The 22157-nt window shown below is 43.7% G+C and overlaps 1 protein-coding gene across 1 annotated transcript in view; it reads right to left on the reverse strand.

Annotated features, from left to right (window-relative positions):
* LOC135557591 (exostosin-1-like) overlaps window positions 1-22157 on the reverse strand; it is a 257815-nt gene that overhangs the window by 25633 nt on the left and 210025 nt on the right. Inside the window, exons 5-8 of the mRNA XM_064991004.1 lie at window positions 21779-21898; window positions 18450-18582; window positions 15267-15385; window positions 14815-14910 (exon numbers count right to left, since the gene is read on the reverse strand). Coding sequence (XP_064847076.1) covers window positions 14815-14910; window positions 15267-15385; window positions 18450-18582; window positions 21779-21898 — 468 coding nt within the window. The remainder of the gene's footprint in view (window positions 1-14814; window positions 14911-15266; window positions 15386-18449; window positions 18583-21778; window positions 21899-22157) is intronic.

Raw genomic sequence — 22157 nt, forward strand, 5'->3', positions numbered from 1 at the left:
TCAGCTGTGGAGGGCCCTTGGGATGAATGACAGCAATCAGACCTGACTCTCAAAGACAACGATACACAATCACGTAACAAGACAACGTTCCTGAGAAAGAAGGTTGTGTGTGTGTGTGTGTGTGGGGGGGGGGGGGTTGCTTCTTCTGATAGGTAGCTACACTATATAGGTTAGCTCACAAAAGGCTACATCTGTGCATAGAATCGGTTTGGTATTCATAAGAGTGCCCAGATGAATCGCGAGTGTGGCTAGTTTTCTCTGAAGAGGTAGAGGAAGCCGTTGATCTTGTTCTCCGGGATTTGCCAACTTTATCTTATGTTTTCAGACTGCCATGTTAAATATGAATGATGTATATTTATCCCATCTGTCTTCTGTGCTTGGGGGCTTGATTGAATAAAACCCGTTTAATAAAATACTTGGGCTGCAGCGTTAACCCTCATGGGACTTGCAAATCCATTTTAAACGAGGAATGCATATTTCTATGCTAATTCCTCCAACCACAGTTTTACGGGATCACCGTATTCTGTAGGAACTATCGATCTACAGGCCGGGCTAATACGATGTGGATGCCCTAAACCATTACACTAAACACAGGCTTCACAGAGATTGCCGTAATACTGCTATTGACTCATAATTCGAGGATTTTTATTATTTAAGTGTATTTCTATAAACATGGAATACGGGGGACTACAGCTTTAATAGCTCCATGTTCAGAGACTGAAAGTCTTCCCGCAAAATCCTAACGAATCCATCGCTATTACGCGCTAATTCGATTCCCTCTGTGGAAACAGGAACTCGGATATCCAAGGGCAAATATATTTGGTCAAAATTAGAAATGAATAGCAAATATCACAATGTGAAACGAGTATGCCTCTTTAGTTGAGGATCACTTCATCATTTGAACAGGGCCACATTTGAAACGATTCTACATGACAGGGATTCCTTTAATGTCAATAAGTTTACAGTTTATCTATCAGCATGCCAGTAATACTGTACGGATTTCACAGCGTTTTTCAGAGTAAAGCCTGGAGAACACTCACTGAGGCACTCTCAAACAAAACTCCCTCAGTAATTAGAGGTAAAAATGATCAATGCACTATTCACAACAGTGGCATTCATTTAGTTCTGCATTGACAATTACCATACTCAGTATAATGTACTTATTGCTCTAATTTCCCCATCCCCATGTTGTGATGGTTACACACTGCTCTGGATGTCAGGCCAGCTGTTGTTGTTGTTGTAGTAATATCGCTCACCCCTCTGTTTTACCCACAGCTCTGCCTTCAGATCTCTATATACTCTCAAGCTCCGATTCCAATACACATCTTCAGGGACTGTTTGTCCTCCACTCTGCCCATCTCTCTCTCAACCTCTCATCCCCCGTGTCTGTCCCTCTCCGCCTCCTCTGTCCCAGGGCCCACCGTCCTTCGTCCTTGCCCAAGGGCTGCTTTAACTGGTCCCACTGAGACAGAGGCACAGGGTTCTGAGCTCACTCTCTCTCCTCTCCTTTCCTCACCTCTCTTTTCCTCTCTCTCCTCTCCTCTTTCCTTTCTCTCCTCTCATCTCCTCTCTCTCCTCTCCTCTCCCCTTCCCTTTCCTCTCTCTGCTCTCCTCTCCTTTCCTTTCCTTTCCTCTCCATCTCCTCTCTCTCCTTTACTTTCCTCTCTCATTTCCTCTCTCCTCTCCACTCTCCTCTCTCTCGCCATCTCCTCTCTCTCGCCATCTCCTCGCTCTCTCTCGCCATCTCCTCGCTCTCTCTCGCCATCTCCTCGCTCTCTCTCGCCATCTCCTCGCTCTCTCTCGCCATCTCCTCGCTCTCTCTCGCCATCTCCTCGCTCTCTCTCCATCTCCTCGCTCTCTCTCTCCATCTCCTCGCTCTCCCTCTCTCCATCTCCTCGCTCTCTCTCCATCTCCTCGCTCTCCCTCTCTCCATCTCCTCGCTCTCTCTCTCTCTCCATCTCCTCGCTCTCTCTCTCTCCATCTCCTCGCTCTCTCTCTCCATCTCCTCGCTCTCTCTCTCTCCATCTCCTCGCTCTCTCTCTCCATCTCCTCGCTCTCTCTCTCTCCATCTCCTCGCTCTCTCTCTCTCTCTCCATCTCTCTCTCTCTCTCTCCATCTCCTCTCTCTCTCTCTCTCCATCTCCTCGCTCTCTCTCTCTCCATCTCCTCTCTCTCTCTCCATCTCCTCTCTCTCTCTCCATCTCCTCGCTCTCTCTCCATCTCCTCGCTCTCTCTCCATCTCCTCTCTCTCTCTCCATCTCCTCTCTCTCTCCATCTCCTCTCTCTCTCTCTCCATCTCCTCTCTCTCTCTCTCTCCATCTCCTCTCTCTCTCTCTCTCCATCTCCTCTCTCTCTCTCTCCATCTCCTCTCTCTCTCTCTCCATCTCCTCTCTCTCTCTCTCCATCTCCTCTCTCTCTCTCCATCTCTCTCTCTCTCTCCATCTCCTCTCTCTCTCTCCATCTCCTCTCTCTCTCTCCATCTCCTCTCTCTCTCTCTCCATCTCCTCTCTCTCTCTCCATCTCCTCTCTCTCTCTCTCCATCTCCTCTCTCTCTCTCTCCATCTATCTCCTCTCTCTCTCCATCTATCTCCTCTCTCTCTCCATCTATCTCCTCTCTCTCTCCATCTATCTCCTCTCTCTCTCCATCTATCTCCTCTCTCTCTCCATCTATCTCCTCTCTCTCTCCATCTATCTCCTCTCTCTCTCCATCTATCTCCTCTCTCTCCATCTATCTCCTCTCTCTCTCCATCTATCTCCATCTATCTCCATCTATCTCCTCTCTCTCTCCATCTATCTCCTCTCTCTCTCCATCTATCTCCTCTCTCTCTCCATCTATCTCCTCTCTCTCTCCATCTCCTCTCTCTCCCCATCTCCTCTCTCCCCATCTCCTCTCTCCCCATCTCCTCTCTCTCCCCATCTCTCTCTCTCCCCATCTCCTCTCTCTCCCCATCTCCTCTCTCTCCCCATCTCCTCTCTCTCCCCATCTCCTCTCTCTCCCCATCTCCTCTCTCTCCCCATCTCCTCTCTCTCCCCATCTCCTCTCTCCCCATCTCCTCTCTCTCTCCATCTCCTCTCTCTCTCCATCTCCTCTCTCTCCATCTCCTCTCTCTCCATCTCCTCTCTCTCCATCTCCTCTCTCTCCATCTCCTCTCTCTCCATCTCCTCTCTCTCCCCATCTCCTCTCTCTCCCCATCTCCTCTCTCTCTCCATCTCCTCTCTCTCTGGTGTCAATGGATTTCCCCCTGAGGCAGATATAACTTGATGTATCTCTGAGTCACCTGGTGAAGATGTGGCATCATTCTCATCTCCATTGACTCCTGCTACTTCAAGGCCAATCTTTAGAGGCTTTTCAATTATTTTCTTTATGGGTTAATCCGATTTCATGCCTGGCACAGTCATAGTCAAAGTTCGAAGCTCAGCAGAGAAAAGAATTTCAATGGCTCAAGCATCATTTCTGAGATTCATTTTTGTCATAGCCCATCTCTTTATAAAATGTACTTCAAGTGCTGTCATAGTGGGGTAAAGATACATTAAAAAAATAAAATAATCTGAGATTAAATATGCATCGCATTATTGTAAACTAAAATTGCATTATGTTTGAAAAAATCCCAAATAAACCATTTTGAAGTTATGGCTAAATATAAAGCCACAAATCAAGTGTCTTTGTCATCTGTTTGCTAGTGGCCCTTAGTCTGACCAGTCTCTGCCTCTCACCCTGTGTCTAGCCTGCCTGGGAGACTGTGTGTTCTGGCCTCCTCTGACCTCAATGCATTATGGATCATTAGACACCCACCTCAGGGGCCCAGGGAGCCAGAGAAACCTCCATAGAGTACAGACCAGGGATAACCTCAACCTGACCCATGACCCAGAAACCCTAACAGGCCCCCAGAAACCCGTCTCCTTCACCAATGCTGTTTACACAGACTCTGATTGGAGTTTAAAGGGAAGTGTAGTGAGATAGTTTTGCTTATTTGTACCATGTATGCGCATGCTTTTCTGCAATATAAATAGATTTCCTCCACTTTCAGGATACTTAAAAACAAACACATTTGCATTCAAAGTGCAATCAAGTGTCATTATTCCTCAAATGTAACCTACAGCTTGATTTGATTGCATGGTTAGGTGATAAGGATATTGTGAATTTATAAAAGGTGAACAATATAAGAAATGTCGATGAGTAATGAGAAGCCTGATGACGCAATTCAGCAAATTCGGAACTCTGCCCTCCGACATTTAACGCAAATATAAATGAATGGACTGAATTGATTCTGAGGATCAAGTTTAAGTTGAAGAGAAACTGGCAGTGTTCAATAGCATTGGACTCCAACGCAGCAATTTAACGCTTTGCAGTAGATCTAACACTTGGAAGTTTCACCTAATTTCTTTATCTGTTCTTATTAGCCATGTTCCCTTCTGATGAGACATCGTGTGATCCAGGCTGTATTTGAATTTAGCAGGTGATGAAAATAGCTATCTGACGAGGATGGGGAGATGGAGAGGTGCTAATGAGACAGTGAGCCCTTCTTGAGGCGTCGCATCGCAGGAGAGGAGCACACTCAGCCAGCCACCCACACACAGCTGTGGAGATGCTACTGTGGAGATCTCACGCACACACAGAATCAGACACGTCAGTGAAGGGCTTAACTCCAAGCCGTCAGGCCCTGGGAGTGAGTGGCAGGTCTACCGAGAGTCAGGATTGTGATTTAATGTCAGCTGGGTATAATGTGATCCATGGCACGGATGCGGGTCAACTTAATTAGCCTTCAAATTGAAACCCACTTGAAGGAAAAATATGAGGGGACCTATTGTTAGATGTGTTACTTTCCTGAGGATAGAAACACAGAGAAAAATCGATAATATAATAGGTTGGATTTGAATTGAATGGTGCCGGTGACCTCTACTCATGGCTGATTAGCGTGTACTATGGAGCCGCAGACTCTCCATTGAAATAAAAGAATGATGGAGGGGAGGAGAAGAAAAAAAAAAGATAAAAGAGAATGATAGATTACGACGGAGAGGAGAGGGCCTGTGGTTCATCAAGGCCCTTTCACAGCAGCCAGTGGTTTCCCTTGTCTATCACACAATGTATTCATGCAGCAGCATGAACATTATGCCCCTGCTTTTCACACGACAGATGTAGGATCTTAATTTGAGCCACTTTGCTACACAGCAGAATAATAATCCTGAATTACAGGAAATGTGAATTATTATGTGGATTATAATTAATGGACATTTTTCGTAAGGGAAAAATCAAGCCTGACATTTCTAAGTGGAAATGCCAGACTTCAGAAGCCTTTGTAAACCTCAAATGCACGACACGTTTATTGCAGGAAAGCTCTCTTGCAACATTGATCAAATTAAGATCCTACATCTGTAGCTTGCTAAATATGAAAACAGTGCAAACACAATGGTGAGTATAGGACCGAAAACACAATAAATGGGGTCTCGATTACTGCGTCATAACTCATGAGCCTGTAGTCCTCATGCTAAATCAATAGGTGACATGTATTTAGGAAAAAACAGCCATAACTGTTTAAAGAGTATGCCGGCCTTGATGAGATGTAAACCATTAAGGACACACCATATAATAAAAGCCTCGAGACACACAGCCGCCCTGACTAACATACAATTACTTTGCTCCATTAAACACGCAACACAAAGGCATTTGAATTAAACTTTTGATACAATTACTTTCCTTTATTTCGCGGATTTACACGAGGGGACGAGAAAAGATGCACAACAGCAGTACATGGAGCACATCTGCCGTTAGCCATTACTCCGCCCCCAGGCCGCACTCTGATTCAGTGTGATGTGAACGTTTCAACACAGCAAAGCTTTGATTGTTTGGGGAGAGAGCTGTAGAGAATGACTACTCTGGAGCAGCTGCCTTGTTAGGCGAGAATACTCAGAGTGAGTAATTAGGGGCCCATAGATGCCTTTTAGAAAAGCTGTTTATTGTTATAGTGGAAACACATTTTTCTCCACTGCTGTGTTTACTACATGGGAATAAACGGACTCAATTAAAGGGAGCTGCCATCGGGTTTTAGGGTCCTGCTCCTGCCTCTATGGGGCAGACTGGAGAGAGAGAGATTTGACTGAAGAGAGAGATTTGACAAGAGAGAGTCATTTGACTAAAGAGAGAGAGATTTGACTAGAGAGTCATTTGACTAAAGAGAGAGAGATTTGACTAGAGAGAGAGATTTGACTAGAGAGAGAGAGATATTTGACTAGAGAGATTTGACCAAAGAGAGAGATTTGACGAAAGAGAGAGATTTGACCAAAGAGAGAGATTTGACCAAAGAGAGAGATTTGACAAAGAGAGAGATTTGACCAAAGAGAGAGATTTGACAAAGAGAGAGATTTGACAAAGAGAGAGATTTGACTAAAGAGAGAGATTTGACTAAAGAGAGATTTGACTAAAGAGAGATTTGACTAAAGAGAGAGATTTGACTAAAGAGAGAGAGATTTGACAAGAGAGAGAGATTTGACTAAAGAGAGATTTGACTAGAGATTTGACAAGAGAGAGAGATTTGACTAAAGAGAGAGAGATTTGACTAGAGAGAGAGAGAGATTTGACTAAAGAGAGATTTGACTAAAGAGAGAGAGATTTGACTAGAGAGATTTGACTAGAGAGAGATTTGACAAGAGAGAGATTTGACAAGAGAGAGATTTGACTAGAGAGAGTCATTTGACTAAAGAGAGAGAGAGAGATTTGACTAGAGAGAGAGAGATATTTGACTAGAGAGATTTGACCAAAGAGAGAGATTTGACTAAAGAGAGATTTGAGAGAGAGATTTGACTAAAGAGAGAGAGATTTGACTGAGAGATTTGAGAGAGAGATTTGACTGACGAGAGAGAGATTTGACTGAGAGAGAGAGAGAGATTTGACTAGAAGAGAGAGAGATTTGACTGAGAGAGAGAGAGAGAGATTTGACTGAAAGAGAGAGAGATTTGACTGAGAGAGTTGAGAGAGAGATTTGACTGAAGAGATTTGAGAGATTTGACAAGAGAGAGAGATTTGACTAAAGAGAGAGAGATTTGACTAGAGAGAGAGAGAGATTTGACTAAAGAGAGATTTGACTAAAGAGAGAGATTTGACTAAAGAGAGAGAGATTTGACTAAAGAGAGAGATTTGACTAAAGAGAGAGAGATTTGACTAAAGAGAGAGAGATTTGACTAAAGAGAGATTTGACTAAGAGAGAGATTTGACTAAAGAGAGAGAGATTTGACTAAAGAGAGAGATTTGACTAAAGAGAGAGAGATTTGACTAAAGAGAGAGATTTGACTGACGAGAGAGAAGAGAGAGAGATTTGACGAGAGAGAGAGATTTGACTAGACGAGAGAGAGAGATTTGACTAGAGAGAGAGAGATTTGACTGAGAGAGAGATTTGACTGACGAGAGAGAGAGAGATTTGACTGACGAGAGAGAGAGAGATTTGACTGACGAGAGAGAGATTTGACTGACGAGAGAGAGAGATTTGACTGACGAGAGAGAGAGATTTGACTGACGAGAGAGAGAGATTTGACTGACGAGAGAGAGAGAAGAGAGAGATTTGACTGACGAGAGAGAGAGATTTGACTGAAGAGAGAGAGAGATTTGACTGACGAGAGAGAGAGATTTGACTGACGAGAGAGAGATTTGACGAGAGAGAGAGAGATTTGACTGATGAGAGAGATTTGACTGACGAGAGAGATTTGACTGACGAGAGAGATTTGACTGACGAGAGAGAGATTTGACTAACGAGAGAGAGATTTGACTGACGAGAGAGAGATTTGACTGACGAGAGAGAGAGATTTGACTGACGAGAGAGAGAGATTTGACTGACGAGAGAGAGAGATTTGACTGACGAGAGAGAGATTTGACTGACGAGAGAGAGAGATTTGACTGACGAGAGAGAGAGAGATTTGACTGACGAGAGAGAGAGAGATTTGACTAAAGACGAGAGAGAGAGATTTGACTGACGAGAGAGAGAGATTTGACTGAAGAGAGAGAGAGATTTGACTGACGAGAGAGAGATTTGACTGACGAGAGAGATTTGACGAGAGAGAGATTTGACGAGAGAGAGAGAGATTTGACTACGAGAGAGAGATTTGACTGACGAAGAGAGAGAGATTTGACTAGAGAGAGATTTGACTAGAGAGAGAGATTTGACTAAGAGAGTTGACTAAAGAGATTTGACTAAAGAGAGATTTGACTAGAGAGAGATTTGACTAGAGAGAGATTTGACTAAAGAGAGAGATTTGACTAAAGAGAAGAGAGAGATTTGACTAAAGAGAGAGATTTGACTAAAGAGAGAGAGAGATTTGACTAAAGAGAGAGAGAGATTTGACTGAGAGAGATTTGACTAGAGAGAGAGATTTGACTGACGAGAGAGAGATTTGACTAGAGAGAGAGAGATTTGACTAGAGAGAGAGATTTGACTAGAGAGAGAGAGAGAGAGAGATTTGACTGAGAGAGAGAGATTTGACTGACGAGAGAGAGATTTGACGAGAGAGAGATTTGACGTGAGAGAGAGAGATTTGACTACGAGAGAGAGATTTGACTGAAGAGAGAGAGAGATTTGACTGAAAGAGATTTGAGAGATTTGACTAGAGAGAGAGATTTGAGAGAGAGATTTGACTAGAGAGAGAGATTTGACTAAAGAGAGAGAGAGATTTGACTAAAGAGAGATTTGACTAGAGAGAGATTTGACTAAGAGAGATTTGACTGAGAGAGAGAGAGATTTGACTGACGAGAGAGAGATTTGACTGACGAGAGAGAGATTTGACTGACGAGAGAGAGATTTGACTGACGAGAGAGAGATTTGACTGACGAGAGAGAGATTTGACTGACGAGAGAGAGATTTGACTAAAGAGAGAGAGATTTGACGAGAGAGAGAGATTTGACTAAGAGAGAGAGAGAGAGAGATTTGACTAAAGAGAGAGATTTGACTAGAGAGAGATTTGACTAAAGAGAGAGATTTGACTAAAGAGAGATTTGACAAGAGAGAGATTTGACTAAAGAGAGAGATTTGACAAAAGAGAGAGACAAAAGAGAGAGAGATTTGACTAAAGAGAGAGATTTGAGAGAGATTTGACTAGAGAGAGAGAGATTTGACTAAAGAGAGAGATTTGACTAGAGAGAGATTTGACTAGAGAGAGATTTGACTAAAGAGAGATTTGACTAAGAGAGAGATTTGACTAAAGAGAGATTTGACTAAAGAGAGATTTGACTAAAGAGAGAGAGATTTGACTAGAGAGAGAGAGATTTGACTAGAGAGAGAGATTTGACTAGAGAGAGAGATTTGACTAGAGAGAGATTTGACTAGAGAGAGAGAGAGAGATTTGACTAAAGAGAGAGAGAGATTTGACTAAAGAGAGAGAGATTTGACTAAAGAGAGAGAGATTTGACTAGAGAGAGAGAGAGATTTGACTAAAGAGAGATTTGACTAGAGAGAGAGATTTGACTGAGAGAGAGAGAGAGATTTGACTAAAGAGAGAGAGATTTGACTAAAGAGAGAGAGATTTGACGAGAGAGTTGACTAAAGAGATTTGACTAAAGAGAGAGATTTGACTAGAGAGAGATTTGACTAGAGAGAGATTTGACTGAGAGAGAGAGATTTGACAAGAGAGAGATTTGACTAAAGAGAGAGATTTGACTGAGAGATTTGAGAGATTTGACTGAGAGAGAGAGATTTGACTGAAGAGAGAGAGAGAGATTTGACTAGAGAGAGATTTGAGAGAGATTTGACTAAGAGAGAGATTTGACTAAAGAGAGATTTGAGAGAGAGATTTGACAAGAGAGAGAGATTTGACTAAAGAGAGAGATTTGAGAGAGAGATTTGACTAGAGATTTGAGAGAGAGAGATTTGACTAAAGAGAGAGAGATTTGACTAGAGAGAGAGATTTGACTAAGAGAGAGAGAGATTTGACTAAAGAGAGAGATTTGACTGAGAGAGAGAGATTTGACTAGAGAGAGAGATTTGACTAGAGAGAGATTTGACTAGAGAGAGAGATTTGACTGAGAGAGAGATTTGACTAGAGAGAGAGATTTGACTGACGAGAGAGAGATTTGACTGACGAGAGAGAGATTTGACTGACGAGAGAGAGAGATTTGACTGAGAGATTTGAGAGAGATTTGACTGAGATTTGAGAGAGAGATTTGACTACGAGAGAGACTAAGATTTGACTGACGAGAGAGAGAGATTTGACTACGAGAGAGAGAGATTTGACTGACGAGAGAGAGATTTGACGAGAGAGAGATTTGACGAGAGAGAGAGAGAGAGAGATTTGACTAGAGAGATTTGACTAAAGAGAGATTTGACTGACGAGAGAGAGATTTGACTGACGAGAGAGAGATTTGACTGACGAGAGAGAGATTTGACTGAAGAGAGAGAGATTTGACTAAAGAGAGAGAGATTTGACTAGAGAGAGAGATTTGATTTGAAAGAGAGAGAGATTTGACTAAAGAGAGAGATTTGACTAAAGAGAGAGAGATTTGACTAAAGAGAGAGAGATTTGACTAAAGAGAGAGAGATTTGACTAGAGAGAGAGATTTGACTAAAGAGAGAGATTTGACTAAGAGAGAGATTTGACTAGAGAGAGATTTGACTAAGAGAGAGATTTGACTAGAGAGAGAGATTTGAGAGATTTGACTAGAGAGAGAGATTTGACTAAAGAGAGATTTGACTAGAGAGAGAGAGATTTGACTAGAGAGAGAGAGATTTGACTAGAGAGAGAGAGATTTGACTAGAGAGAGAGATTTGACTAGAGAGAGAGATTTGACTAAAGAGAGAGAGAGAGATTTGACTAGAGAGAGAGATTTGACTAGAGAGAGAGAGATTTGACTAGAGAGAGAGATTTGACTAGAGAGAGAGATTTGACTAAAGAGAGAGAGAGATTTGACTAGAGAGAGAGATTTGACTAGAGAGAGAGATTTGACTAGAGAGAGAGATTTGACTAGAGAGAGAGATTTGACGAGAGAGAGAGAGAGATTTGACGAGAGAGAGAGAGATTTGACGAGAGAGAGAGATTTGACGAGAGAGAGAGATTTGACTAAAGAGAGAGAGATTTGACAAAAGAGAGAGAGAGAGATTTGACTAGCGAGAGAGAGATTTGACTAGCGAGAGAGAGATTTGACTAGCGAGAGAGACATTTGACTAGCGAGAGAGACATTTGACTAGCGAGAGAGAGATTTGACTAGCGAGAGAGAGATTTGACTAGAGAGAGAGAGATTTGACTAGAGAGAGATTTGACGAGAGAGAGATTTGACTAGAGAGAGATTTGACTAGAGAGAGATTTGACTAGAGAGAGATTTGACTAGAGAGAGATTTGACTAGAGAGAGAGATTTGACTAGAGAGAGATTTGACTAGAGAGAGAGATTTGACTAGAGAGAGAGAGATTTGACTAGCGAGAGAGAGATTTGACTAGCGAGAGAGAGATTTGACTGAAGAGAGAGATTTGACTGACGAGAGAGATTTGACAAGAGAGAGATTTGAGAGAGAGATTTGACTAAAGAGAGAGATTTGACTAAAGAGAGAGATTTGACTAAAGAGAGTGATTTGACTAAAGACAGAGAGATTTGACTAAAGACAGAGTGATTTGACTAAAGACAGAGAGATTTGACTAAAGAGAGAGAGATTTGACTAAAGAGAGAGAGATTTGACTAAAGAGAGAGAGATTTGACTAGCGAGAGAGATTTGACTAGCGAGAGAGATATTTGACTAAAGAGAGAGAGAGATTTGACTAGCGAGAGAGAGATTTGACTAGCGAGAGAGATTTGACTAGCGAGAGAGAGATTTGACTAGCGAGAGAGAGATTTGACTAGCGAGAGAGAGATTTGACTAGCGAGAGAGAGATTTGACTAGAGAGAGAGATTTGACTAGAGAGAGATTTGACTAGCGAGAGAGATTTGACTAGAGAGAGAGAGATTTGACTGACTAGAGAGAGAGAGATTTGACTAGCGAGAGAGATTTGACTAGAGAGAGAGATTTGACTAGAGAGAGAAAGATATGACTAGAGAGAGAGATTTGACTCGAGAGAGAGAGATTTGACTAGAGAGAGAGAGATTTGACTAGAGAGAGAGAGATTTGACTAGAGAGAGAGAGATTTGACTAGAGAGATTTGACTAGAGAGATTTGACTAGAGAGAGAGATTTGACTAGAGAGAGAGATTTGACTAGAAAGAGAGATTTGACTAGAAAGAGAGATTTGACTAGAAAGAGAGATTTGACTAGAGAGAGAGATTTGACTAGAGAGAGAGATTTGACTAGAGAGAGAGATTTGACTAGAGAGATTTGACTAGAGAGAGAGATTTGACTAGAGAGAGAGATTTGACTAGAGAGAGAGATTTGACTAGAGAGAGAGATTTGACTAGAGAGAGAGATTTGACTAGAGAGAGAGATTTGACTAGAGAGAGAGATTTGACGAGAGAGAGATTTGACGAGAGAGAGAGAGATTTGACGAGAGAGAGAGATTTGACGAGAGAGAGAGATTTGACTAGAGAGAGAGATTTGACTAAAGAGAGAGAGATTTGACTAAAGAGAGAGAGATTTGACTAGCGAGAGAGAGAGATTTGACTAGCGAGAGAGAGATTTGACTAGCGAGAGAGATTTGACTAGAGAGAGAGATTTGACTAGAGAGAGAGAGATTTGACCAGAGAGAGAGATTTGACCAGAGAGAGTTGACTAGAGAGAGAGATTTGACTAGAGAGAGATGACTAAAGAGAGAGATGACCAAAGAGAGAGATGACCAAAGAGAGAGATGACCAAAGAGAGAGATGACCAAAGAGAGAGATGACCAAAGAGAGAGATGACCAAAGAGAGAGATTTGACCAAAGAGAGAGATTTGACCAAAGTGAGAGATTTGACCAAAGAGAGAGATTTGACCAAAGAGAGAGATTTGACTAAAGAGAGAGAAAAAGAGAGACAGGTAGAGAAAGAGAGAGAGCAAGCAAGAGCGAGAGAGCTTGCGAGCAAGAGATTTGGTGGAATTTTGTGGTACGCAGCAAGCATGACACTGCTGATTGGAATTCCACTTTGCCTTCGAGTAATATTTATTTTGTAAATGGAATGCTCCAAATAACACAATCTGAGTGATTATTTGGACTCAATGAACGGTTGGAAGAATCGTACTGTATTCAATTTTAATGAAAATTGTTAGATTGAAACCAAATCAAATCAAACATTATTTGTCACATGCGCCAAATACAATAAGCCCGTAACCAACAGTGCAGTTCAAGAAAGAGTTTAGAAAATGTTTACCAAATAAACTAAAAGTAAATAATAATAAAAAAGTAACAAGAAAATAACGAGGCTATATACAGGGGGTACCGGTGCCGAGTCAATGTGCGGGGATACAGGTTAGTTAAGGTCATTTGTACATGTAGATAGGGGTGAAGTGACAATGCACAGATAATACACTTTGAGAAGCAGCAGTGTACAAAACAAATGGTGGGGGAGTATCAATGTAAATAGTCCGGTGGCCATTTGATTATTTGTTCTGCAGTCTTACGGCTTGGGGGGTAGAAGCTGTTAAGGAGCCTTTTGGTCCTAGATTTGGTGCTCCGGTACCGCTTGACGTGCGGTAGCAGAGAAAACAGTTTATGACTTGGGTGACTGGAGTCTCTGACAATTTCTGGAGCTTTCCTCCGACACCGGCTATTATATAGGTCCTGGGTGGCTGGAAGCTTGGCCCCAGGGATGTACTGGGCTGTACGCACTACCCTCTGTAGCGCCTTACGGTCAGATGCCGAGCAGTTGCCATATCAGGCGGTGATGCAACCGGTCAGGATGCTCTAGATGGTGCAGCTGTAGAACTTTGAGAGGATCTGGGGGCCCATGCCAAATCTTTTCAGTTTCCTGAGGGGGAAAAGGTTTTGTCGTGCCCTCTTCACAACTGTCTTGGTATGTTTGGACCATGATAGTTCGTTGGTGATATGGACACCAAAGAACTTGAAACTCTCAACACACTCCACTACAGCCCCGTCGATGTTAATGGGGGCCTGTTCGTCCCGCCTTTTCCTGTAGTCCACGATCAGGGGACACATTGAGGGGCAGGTTGTTGTCCTGGCACCACACTGCCAGGTCTCTGACCTCCTCCTTATAGTCTCATTGTTATCGGTGATCATGCCTATCACTGTTGTGTCGAAGCAAATTTAATGATGATGTTGGAGTCATGTTTGGCCACGCAGTCGTAGATGAACAGGGAGTACAGGAAGGGACTAAGTACACACCCCGGAGGGGCCCCAGTGTTGAGGGTCAGTGAGGCAGACGTGTTGTTGCCTACACTTACCACCCGGGGGTGGCCTGTCAAGAAGTCCAGGTTCCAGTTGCAGAGGGAGGTGTTTAGTCCCAGGGTCCTTCAGTGTGTTATAAGACATTTGCATTCAGTAAGAGCATTTGTCCTTGTTGGAAGTATGATGTCTGGTGTACTTACTCCTATTGTTTTCAAAGCTCATAAGAACACCGCAAAGGTGTACCTTACTATAGCATTACTAAAACGATTCAGCTGAGGCTTGGCACACTAACGGCCCTTTGTGGGGTTTCAACTAGAGACCTCCTGGAAGCAGCCTCATGCTGTGTCATGGCTCAACAGTCAGGGTAAGCTGAGCTCAGATCCCAGGAGGCAGCCACACTCAGTCATGGCCAATTCCAAAAAGTAGAAAATGAACGAAAAGCTTGAATGGATTTTAGGAGGCATTTACGACTGCATTTCATCTCCCCTGACTTTAACGGCCACACTCATTCCCGCTGAATGATCAAGACTCAATAAAACACATTAGAATCGATAGCGAAACATGTCGTCTCAACGCCGGCATAACTCGGAGAACTCGTACCTTTCTCTCTCCCTCAATGACAGTGATAGGCACGGTGGTGGAGGGCCACTTGCTCTTCGGAGGTAAAGGCTTGTCACAATTCCACAGCACAATGATCTGCGAATAAGACAAGACAGTGGAATCTCAATTCAAAGTGCATTGACCTCATTGTACATGTAGCAGGTTTGTAGCAGAGGATACACAGCCGAGTTGAGTCGGTCTTTCCTTGCAAACTTTGATCATATCTAGTTCAATATAACAAGCGGCGGCATGCCATGACTACAGTATAGTTGTAAAGCTTCACCCTACATCACAACAGAATTCTGTCCTTTCATGCATTAATTAGAGTATAAAAAGCAATGGTCTCCATCCCTGCCGTTTCGCCTCAGCTCACAGGTCATGGGTCTGCGCTCCATAGAATCAGCAATTAGATACTCATTTCATTTAATAGGATCTCTATGCTGAGCTCTCACCTGTGCACAGAACTTGGATTTGGCAACAGCGATGATGAGCTTGACTACGGGCTGCAGCTGAGACTGGAGAGGAGTCACGGCCTGGATAACAGCAGTGAACTCCTGGGACGGGCTCTTCCCTGCAACCACACAGAGAGACACACACCTTAACACAAACCTTCAGACACACACTTCAACACATCCACCTTTTGACCCACAGCTTCAGAATAGACGGAGACCGGACTCTCCAGTCCATCTACCTCCTCACGCCTAAATGGGCACCTAGTGCACTTACAGCATCCCAATCAATCTCTCTGACATGGGGCTGTGGGTCTCTCCGGCCTCTAGTGTACTGGCCTCCATTTTATGGATCTACCCCTGTTAATGGGGGTGGAGGCTTTGTGGTCACACAAGGGCACCCCCTTGACGTGGGATTTGATAGCTTACTTGTGCTGACTGTTCGGATGTCCCTATTTGTGGAGCAGAACATTTGCCTGAATAGGAGGATTGCCCTTTGCAGACATTGTTGCACGAGCAAAAGAAGCTGTGGAACATCTCTGGCAAATATCTTCAGAGGGTTTCTGTACTGCATTAGGACCTTGTTCTCATCCTGTCATCAAAAGCCTTGATTGTGTTTTACTCTGGCAACACTTGTGTCGAAGAAATGTTTCCTCCGGGAAACCCCACCGTCAGTTCTGGTAGCCATTTTAAGTTCAAACAAACGTTCGAATCAAACATTCAACTGCAAATATACCAAGCAGAACAGGCCTAAAAATAGTTCAAATGACTTTCATTTCAAGAACTGTGATCAAAGTTGCTTGAAACATTTCCAACTGTTGTTAAGATGGGGAGAAATATTTAACATTCCAACAAGGTATGCTCTTGCATTGATCCAATATTTATTGCCACTGCACTAGCTTAAATGCTCAATAATTATATAACACACCTTAAACAACTGCAGCAGAGTAGGCTCTTACATCCACATTTGTGAAAAAGGAGCCTCATTTCGTGGTCCCATCTTATCTTGAGTGAATGCCCTTTGCAGGTTACCCTACTACTGTATGCCTAGTGGAAGTGGGTGTCACCGTGTCACTGGATTTGTTACGCCGGTCACTGGCCTCTACGCCGGTCACTGGCCTCTACGCCGGTCACTGGCCTCTACGCCGGTCACTGGCCTCTACGCCGGTCACTGGCCTCTACGCCGGTCACTGGCCTCTACGCTGGTTACTGGCCTTAGCGAAGAAGCTCTAGAAATGGTAATCAGAAAGGTTCAGCGTGGTATGGAACGTGCTCTGAAAGTAGACCCTAATATTGACAGAACAAAGTCAAACTGTACTATGGTAATGGGGGGGGGGGGGGGGGGAAATCCCACTCATCACAATGGACCGGAACAATCATGCTCAGCAAACGAGGCAATTCTAAGGGTTTTCCCGGACCATAACAGAAAGCCAGATCAAAACAGACACAGACCTTCTAGACGCTGTGGCATAATTATCACTTCTTCACCAGGACAGCAGAGGAGAAAGCTGTTAGAGGTTCCTGAACCTCGCTGAGATCTAGCTGCTGTAGTCCTCTTTTCACACAAGGTGGTGGTGGACATGTATGATGACTGTGCTGCTGACTGTTTATCTAACAGCAATAACTTGCAGTTTCCCTCTGGCAGCTTCCTGGAACTGGTCCTTCTCCACGATGCCGACTTGGCACAATGCAATGAGAGAAGACTGTGTGGAACCGCATATGCAGCAGTCAGATGAATTCACATTGTTTTTGATGCCCTGCCAATCTAATCCAAAGATTTAGACAAGATATATTTTCCCCATCATGTGAAAGGCTATAATGAAGCTCAGATTGAGATTGACTGACAGCTCATTAGTGTCACTGTTTTCCTGGATAACTTGCAGAGAAATGATAGCTTGACAACAATTCCTGCCAGTAATAAAGAGTGCTTCAACGTGGTCCTTCAACGTGGTCCTGCTGATCATTTTCACTCAACATTTTTGAGTTCAAACAAAATTCAGTTGAGACATTACATCTCATGAGTGAAAATTTGAACTCAAATGGCGATGATAATTGGTTTTGATGACTGCGGATAACAAGCAGAGTTTCTACAGAGAACATTCAAACAGTTTTTTTTGCAGTGAATGGGCCTATCCTTTCTCATCCACTGCTTTGGCATGTCTTCATACATTCCCAGTAGCTTTAAACACAGTTAAAAGAGAATTGTGAAGCAAACAGCCTGTGAAGTACATGATAGGAGGTGCCAAAGCAGCTGGACTCTCTACTTAACAAGTTGGAAATCCAATTTGTGATTTTGAGGCGGTATACCCAGTCATCAAGACCCCCAGAGATGGAGCCCAACATCGCCTTCTTTTCTACTTCTCAGAGAAAATATGATATGGCACAGATGCTGTCCGAATAGCAAAATATTGTAACATCAACTTGAAATTCCGCAGAGACAAATAAAAACTTTAAAAACAGTAAAATCGTAAGTAAAATTTACATAGGCCTAAACCGCAGACGTGAACTTTTGAACTACCTAGAAAGGTTTTGAAACCCCTTCGCCATTCAGAATTACGGAAAGAGAGACTGATAACGCCTGTGTATTACCGGCATTGACGACAAGTTATTCCTCCGGAACTGGCAAAAACTTAAATGACCGCTTAGCGAAAGACAAGCATCTATCTGAGTTATGGCTTCATCCCAGTTCTTCTCGCAGGACTGCGGCAGCAGCGCGGTACATAGCGCACAGCTCCACGGCGCTCCATGCAGGAGGGAATGCACAAGACACTGACGCCTGGCTGACTGACTCTAGGCAGGACTTGAACCTCGCCAGTAAATGGCACTGCAGATAGAATATGGGATAACATACACCAGTTCCCAAAGGTTAAATCCATTACACTTTCAGCTGTAAAGTGCATTGGTCAGTCGCCAAACATGAACTTCAGTTAACATACAATGTTGTCTGTGGTTGGTTAGCATGAGCAACAATTTCATGGAATGTAGCATTGGGGGGGATAGAAAACAGGATGGAGGAAGAGGTGACGGACGAGTGCACATTGACATTAGGCGCTCCGCAGTGAACTGGCTGTGAATGAAGACCTAAAGGACCGAGCAAAGGTCTGATCCTTTTGTGATTGTGTGTCAGCTCCCATGCGTATAGAAGAGGAGTCTGTTACACCAGGTCATTAACAGGCTCCAACTCACCCAGAGACGCGTAGTAGAAGGGGAACACTGCAGCATCCGTGGAGAACTGAGGCAGAACGTACAGTCCACCCGGCAACGAATTCCACATCAACTTGTTCCTGGATACGTGTGAATTTATTCTGTCTTGGATTAGCTACGGAAAAACAAACAACACAGAGAGAGAGAGGAGAAGAGAGAGAGAGAGAGAGAGGAGAAGAGAGAAGAGTGAGAGGAGAAGAGAGAGCGAGAGAGGAGAAGAGAAGAGAGAGAGAGAGAGGGGAAGAGAGAGAGAGAGAGAGGAGAAGAGAGAGAGAGAGAGAGAGAGAGGAGAAGAGAAGAGAGAGCAGAAGAGAGAGGAGAAGAGAGAGGAGAAGAGAGAGGAGAAGAGAGAGGAGAAGAGAGAGGAGAAGAGAGAGGAGAAGAGAGAGGAGAAGAGAGAGGAGAAGAGAGAGGAGAAGAGAGAGCGAGAGAGAGGAGAAGAGAGAGAGAGATAGATAGAGAGAGAGATATAGAGAGGATTAGTATTGAGAAGCTGCTCGCTCTGCGGGAGGCTGGGTCTGATGGACGTGTCCATGTTGTCGAGCAGCGTCTCTGGCGCAGAATACGCCTCATACCCTCAGCTGGGACTGATTCCCACTCACCCAGGTACAACTGTTACCCTGCATGTTGACTGTGGAGATTGGACCTGTATCTCCTCCCATGTCGCAATAGATGATAAGTATGATGACTGTGCTGCTGACAGTTTATCTGACAGCAACAACGTGCACAGTTTCTTAGTCTGTAAGGAGTTATTTGCATGCACTGGTCATGCTTTAGATGAAGATCAGCCATGGGTCCCGATACTAGTTGTGTCAATGGAGACAAAACACAAAATAAAACGTTAATCAAAGTCATTCACATTAACAGTCATTTCATATCAGCCATATACTTTGATTGCTCTTTCCAATGGACTCCCCCGACTCACTGCCTCTCCTGATATAGAAAGGCTACAGCTGCCAGAGACAGACCATATGTCTCCTCTCCTGCCTCTCTCTCAGAGCCTGGTGCTTTCCAGGCTGCTTCCACCGTTTGTACTGTGATTTCCTAATGAGGTTGTGAGATAGGCCTTAATAAGCACCCCCTAAGTTAAAGGAGGCGAGGGGTCGACCCCTCCATACCGCTGTTTACTCACTGCTAGGTGATGATCTTCATTTCTGTTGCTAAAGATACCTCCGCAGTACAAAGGCACCTTCTTTTCCAGTTGCTACAGTTTTCTCTGTCTGGTTTACACTTTCTCAAAATGTATCTGAAAACTCCATTGACAGATTCAGGTCTGATAAACCTGGCTGAGGGAAGAGTAACGTCTGGCTGTTTGTAATGCGGCCTCCTCGGGGTGATTTGCATAACAGTTTACAGTCCGTGTGGCCGTCCAGTACCAGGAACACTGACATGACAGATGCCTTTTGATCTATATGGAGAGTTAGCTGGCACTTCCTGCAAGCCTCACAACAGCACTGTGTGTGCCTGGGGATATTTAGGATGCCTCATTTCCCCCATTTTGTCAGTCGGCATGTAGCCCCAACATTTAGCACAATGGTAAATATGCATGGAAATGGGCCTAATTTTGTCCCTGTTGGATTTGGACTAGGCACCTGGTGGTGACGTTCGCCCGGCAACACATAAAAACCAACACTCGGCCCTAATCCCAAACCCAATTCATCACAAAGTGCTGCTGTGGCTCCCTTTGAAGAACCATGACGGAATGCCTAAAATACACCCGACTCCCTTCCTCTTTTCCCCCTCCTTCTGTCATTGTGTCCTTTGATATGAAGTGGTGAATTGTCGGTATAGTACAAGGAATGGAGTAAAGACAGAGACTGGGGGAATTAAACACCGACACCCTCCCGAAGAGAAGAATAAACAACAGGGACGAAGACATATAGGTGACAGGTTGGAGTGTCTGTTGAGTGAGTTCTAAATTAGGGCTTCCAACGCCATTATAACTAATAAGAGTAGTTTCTGAATGTGTAAGTGATACAGTACATTGTGTAAGTAGGTTCATACACTGAGAATGCAAAACATTAGGAACACCTTCCTAATATTGAGTTGCACCCCCTTTTCCCTTCAGAACTGCCTCAATTCGTCGAGGCAGGGACTCTACAAGGTGTCGAACATGTTCCACAGGGATGCTGGCCCATGTTGACTCCAATGCTTGCCACAGTTGTGTCAAGTTGGCTGGATGTCATTTTGGTGGTGGACCATTCTTGACACACATGGGAAACTGTTGAGGGTGAAAAACCCAGCGATGTTGCAGTTCTTGACAGAAACCGGTGCGCCTGGGACCTACTACCATACCCTGTTCAAAGACACGTAAATATTTTGTCTTGCCCATTCACCCTCTGAATGGCACACATACACAATCCATGTCTCAATTGTCTCAAAGCTTAAAAATCCTTCTTTAACCTGTCTCCTCCCCTTCATCTACACTGATTGAAATGGATATAAAAAGTGACATCAATAAGGGATCATAGCCTTCACCATCAACAGGTGTTCCTAATGTTTGGTACACTCAGTATATTAAAAAAAAAACATTGAAAAATATCAGACCAAAGTAAAACCATTCTCACCCAGAAGAAAAAGACAAAAGCTAAACAGTTGAGACAGTGGGGTGCACAGAGAGCCTATGAGAGTGTTTGGATGTTACCCTGCTCTGAACTGTACCTCTCATTCCTGCAGGCCAAAACACTTCACACCTGGGCTTCTTCTCCACACATCTTACATCTTATCAAACACATAATACCAACAAAAACAAAAAAATGGGATTTCTGATTGTTCTAGGGGAAACATGATAATTATTTAAACTTTGCTCTGAGGGGACACTGTATTTGAGGGTGTGACAACAATAAATGGTTGCAGGATAACAAAAGGGGACGTTTTTTTAAGTAACCCCAGCTACCCGTCTACGTACTGTAGTCCCCACACATTTAAGTTGCCAGAGGAAACTGTTACACTGCAGACTCTTTTGATCATGGCAGGTTCTGACAAACTGTCTGTTCTGGGGAAGAGGCTGATGAAAACCCTTTGTGTCGGTTTCCCCCCAGAGACAGACAGAAGAGAGAGTATAGTGAAAACACTTCTAAAGTAAGAGCCAGACTGTCAGCAGTAAGAAAAAAAACAAACCAGGGGAAATTAAGAACTTTGTTGGGGAAAGCTGTTGTACAGCCACCATCAATTCATCCTGGCCACTTGTGCACATCATAGAAAAGGCTATCCGTTATCCTGGCTGCTGGCTGTCTGGCCCTGCAATCCTCCCAACCTGCTCCCACCCACTTCCGATTCACATGAACAGTTCTAGAAATGGGAGAGCTTACCTCTAATGTAGTTAATACTATTTTTGCTACCGAAGAAAAATACGCATCCCAGAGGAACTGAGTCTGCTGCCTGAGCGCCAATATTTTGTCATGGTCCACAGATCTGGTAATTGAAGAAACCTGGGGGAAAAAGGACAGAGTAAAACATTTAATGAGTGTGAGAGAGTCGGGGAACATGGGTTATTCTCTGGGCAGATGTGATTAGGTGAAATCCTCCTTCCCGAGGGAGGCCCATGGACACACCGACTCCTCCCCTGGGAGCCATAGCAACACTCTCTGTAGGATTCTAACCTCCCTTTAGTGGCTATTACTTGAGGGAGCAATGACATCGTTAACGACCGTACTCAATGGTCAAATTACACTGCCATTTGTGTGGCAG

This window comes from Oncorhynchus masou, chromosome 16 (genome assembly GCF_036934945.1).
Source record: "Oncorhynchus masou masou isolate Uvic2021 chromosome 16, UVic_Omas_1.1, whole genome shotgun sequence".
In the NCBI taxonomy this organism is placed as follows: Eukaryota; Metazoa; Chordata; class Actinopteri; order Salmoniformes; family Salmonidae; genus Oncorhynchus; species Oncorhynchus masou.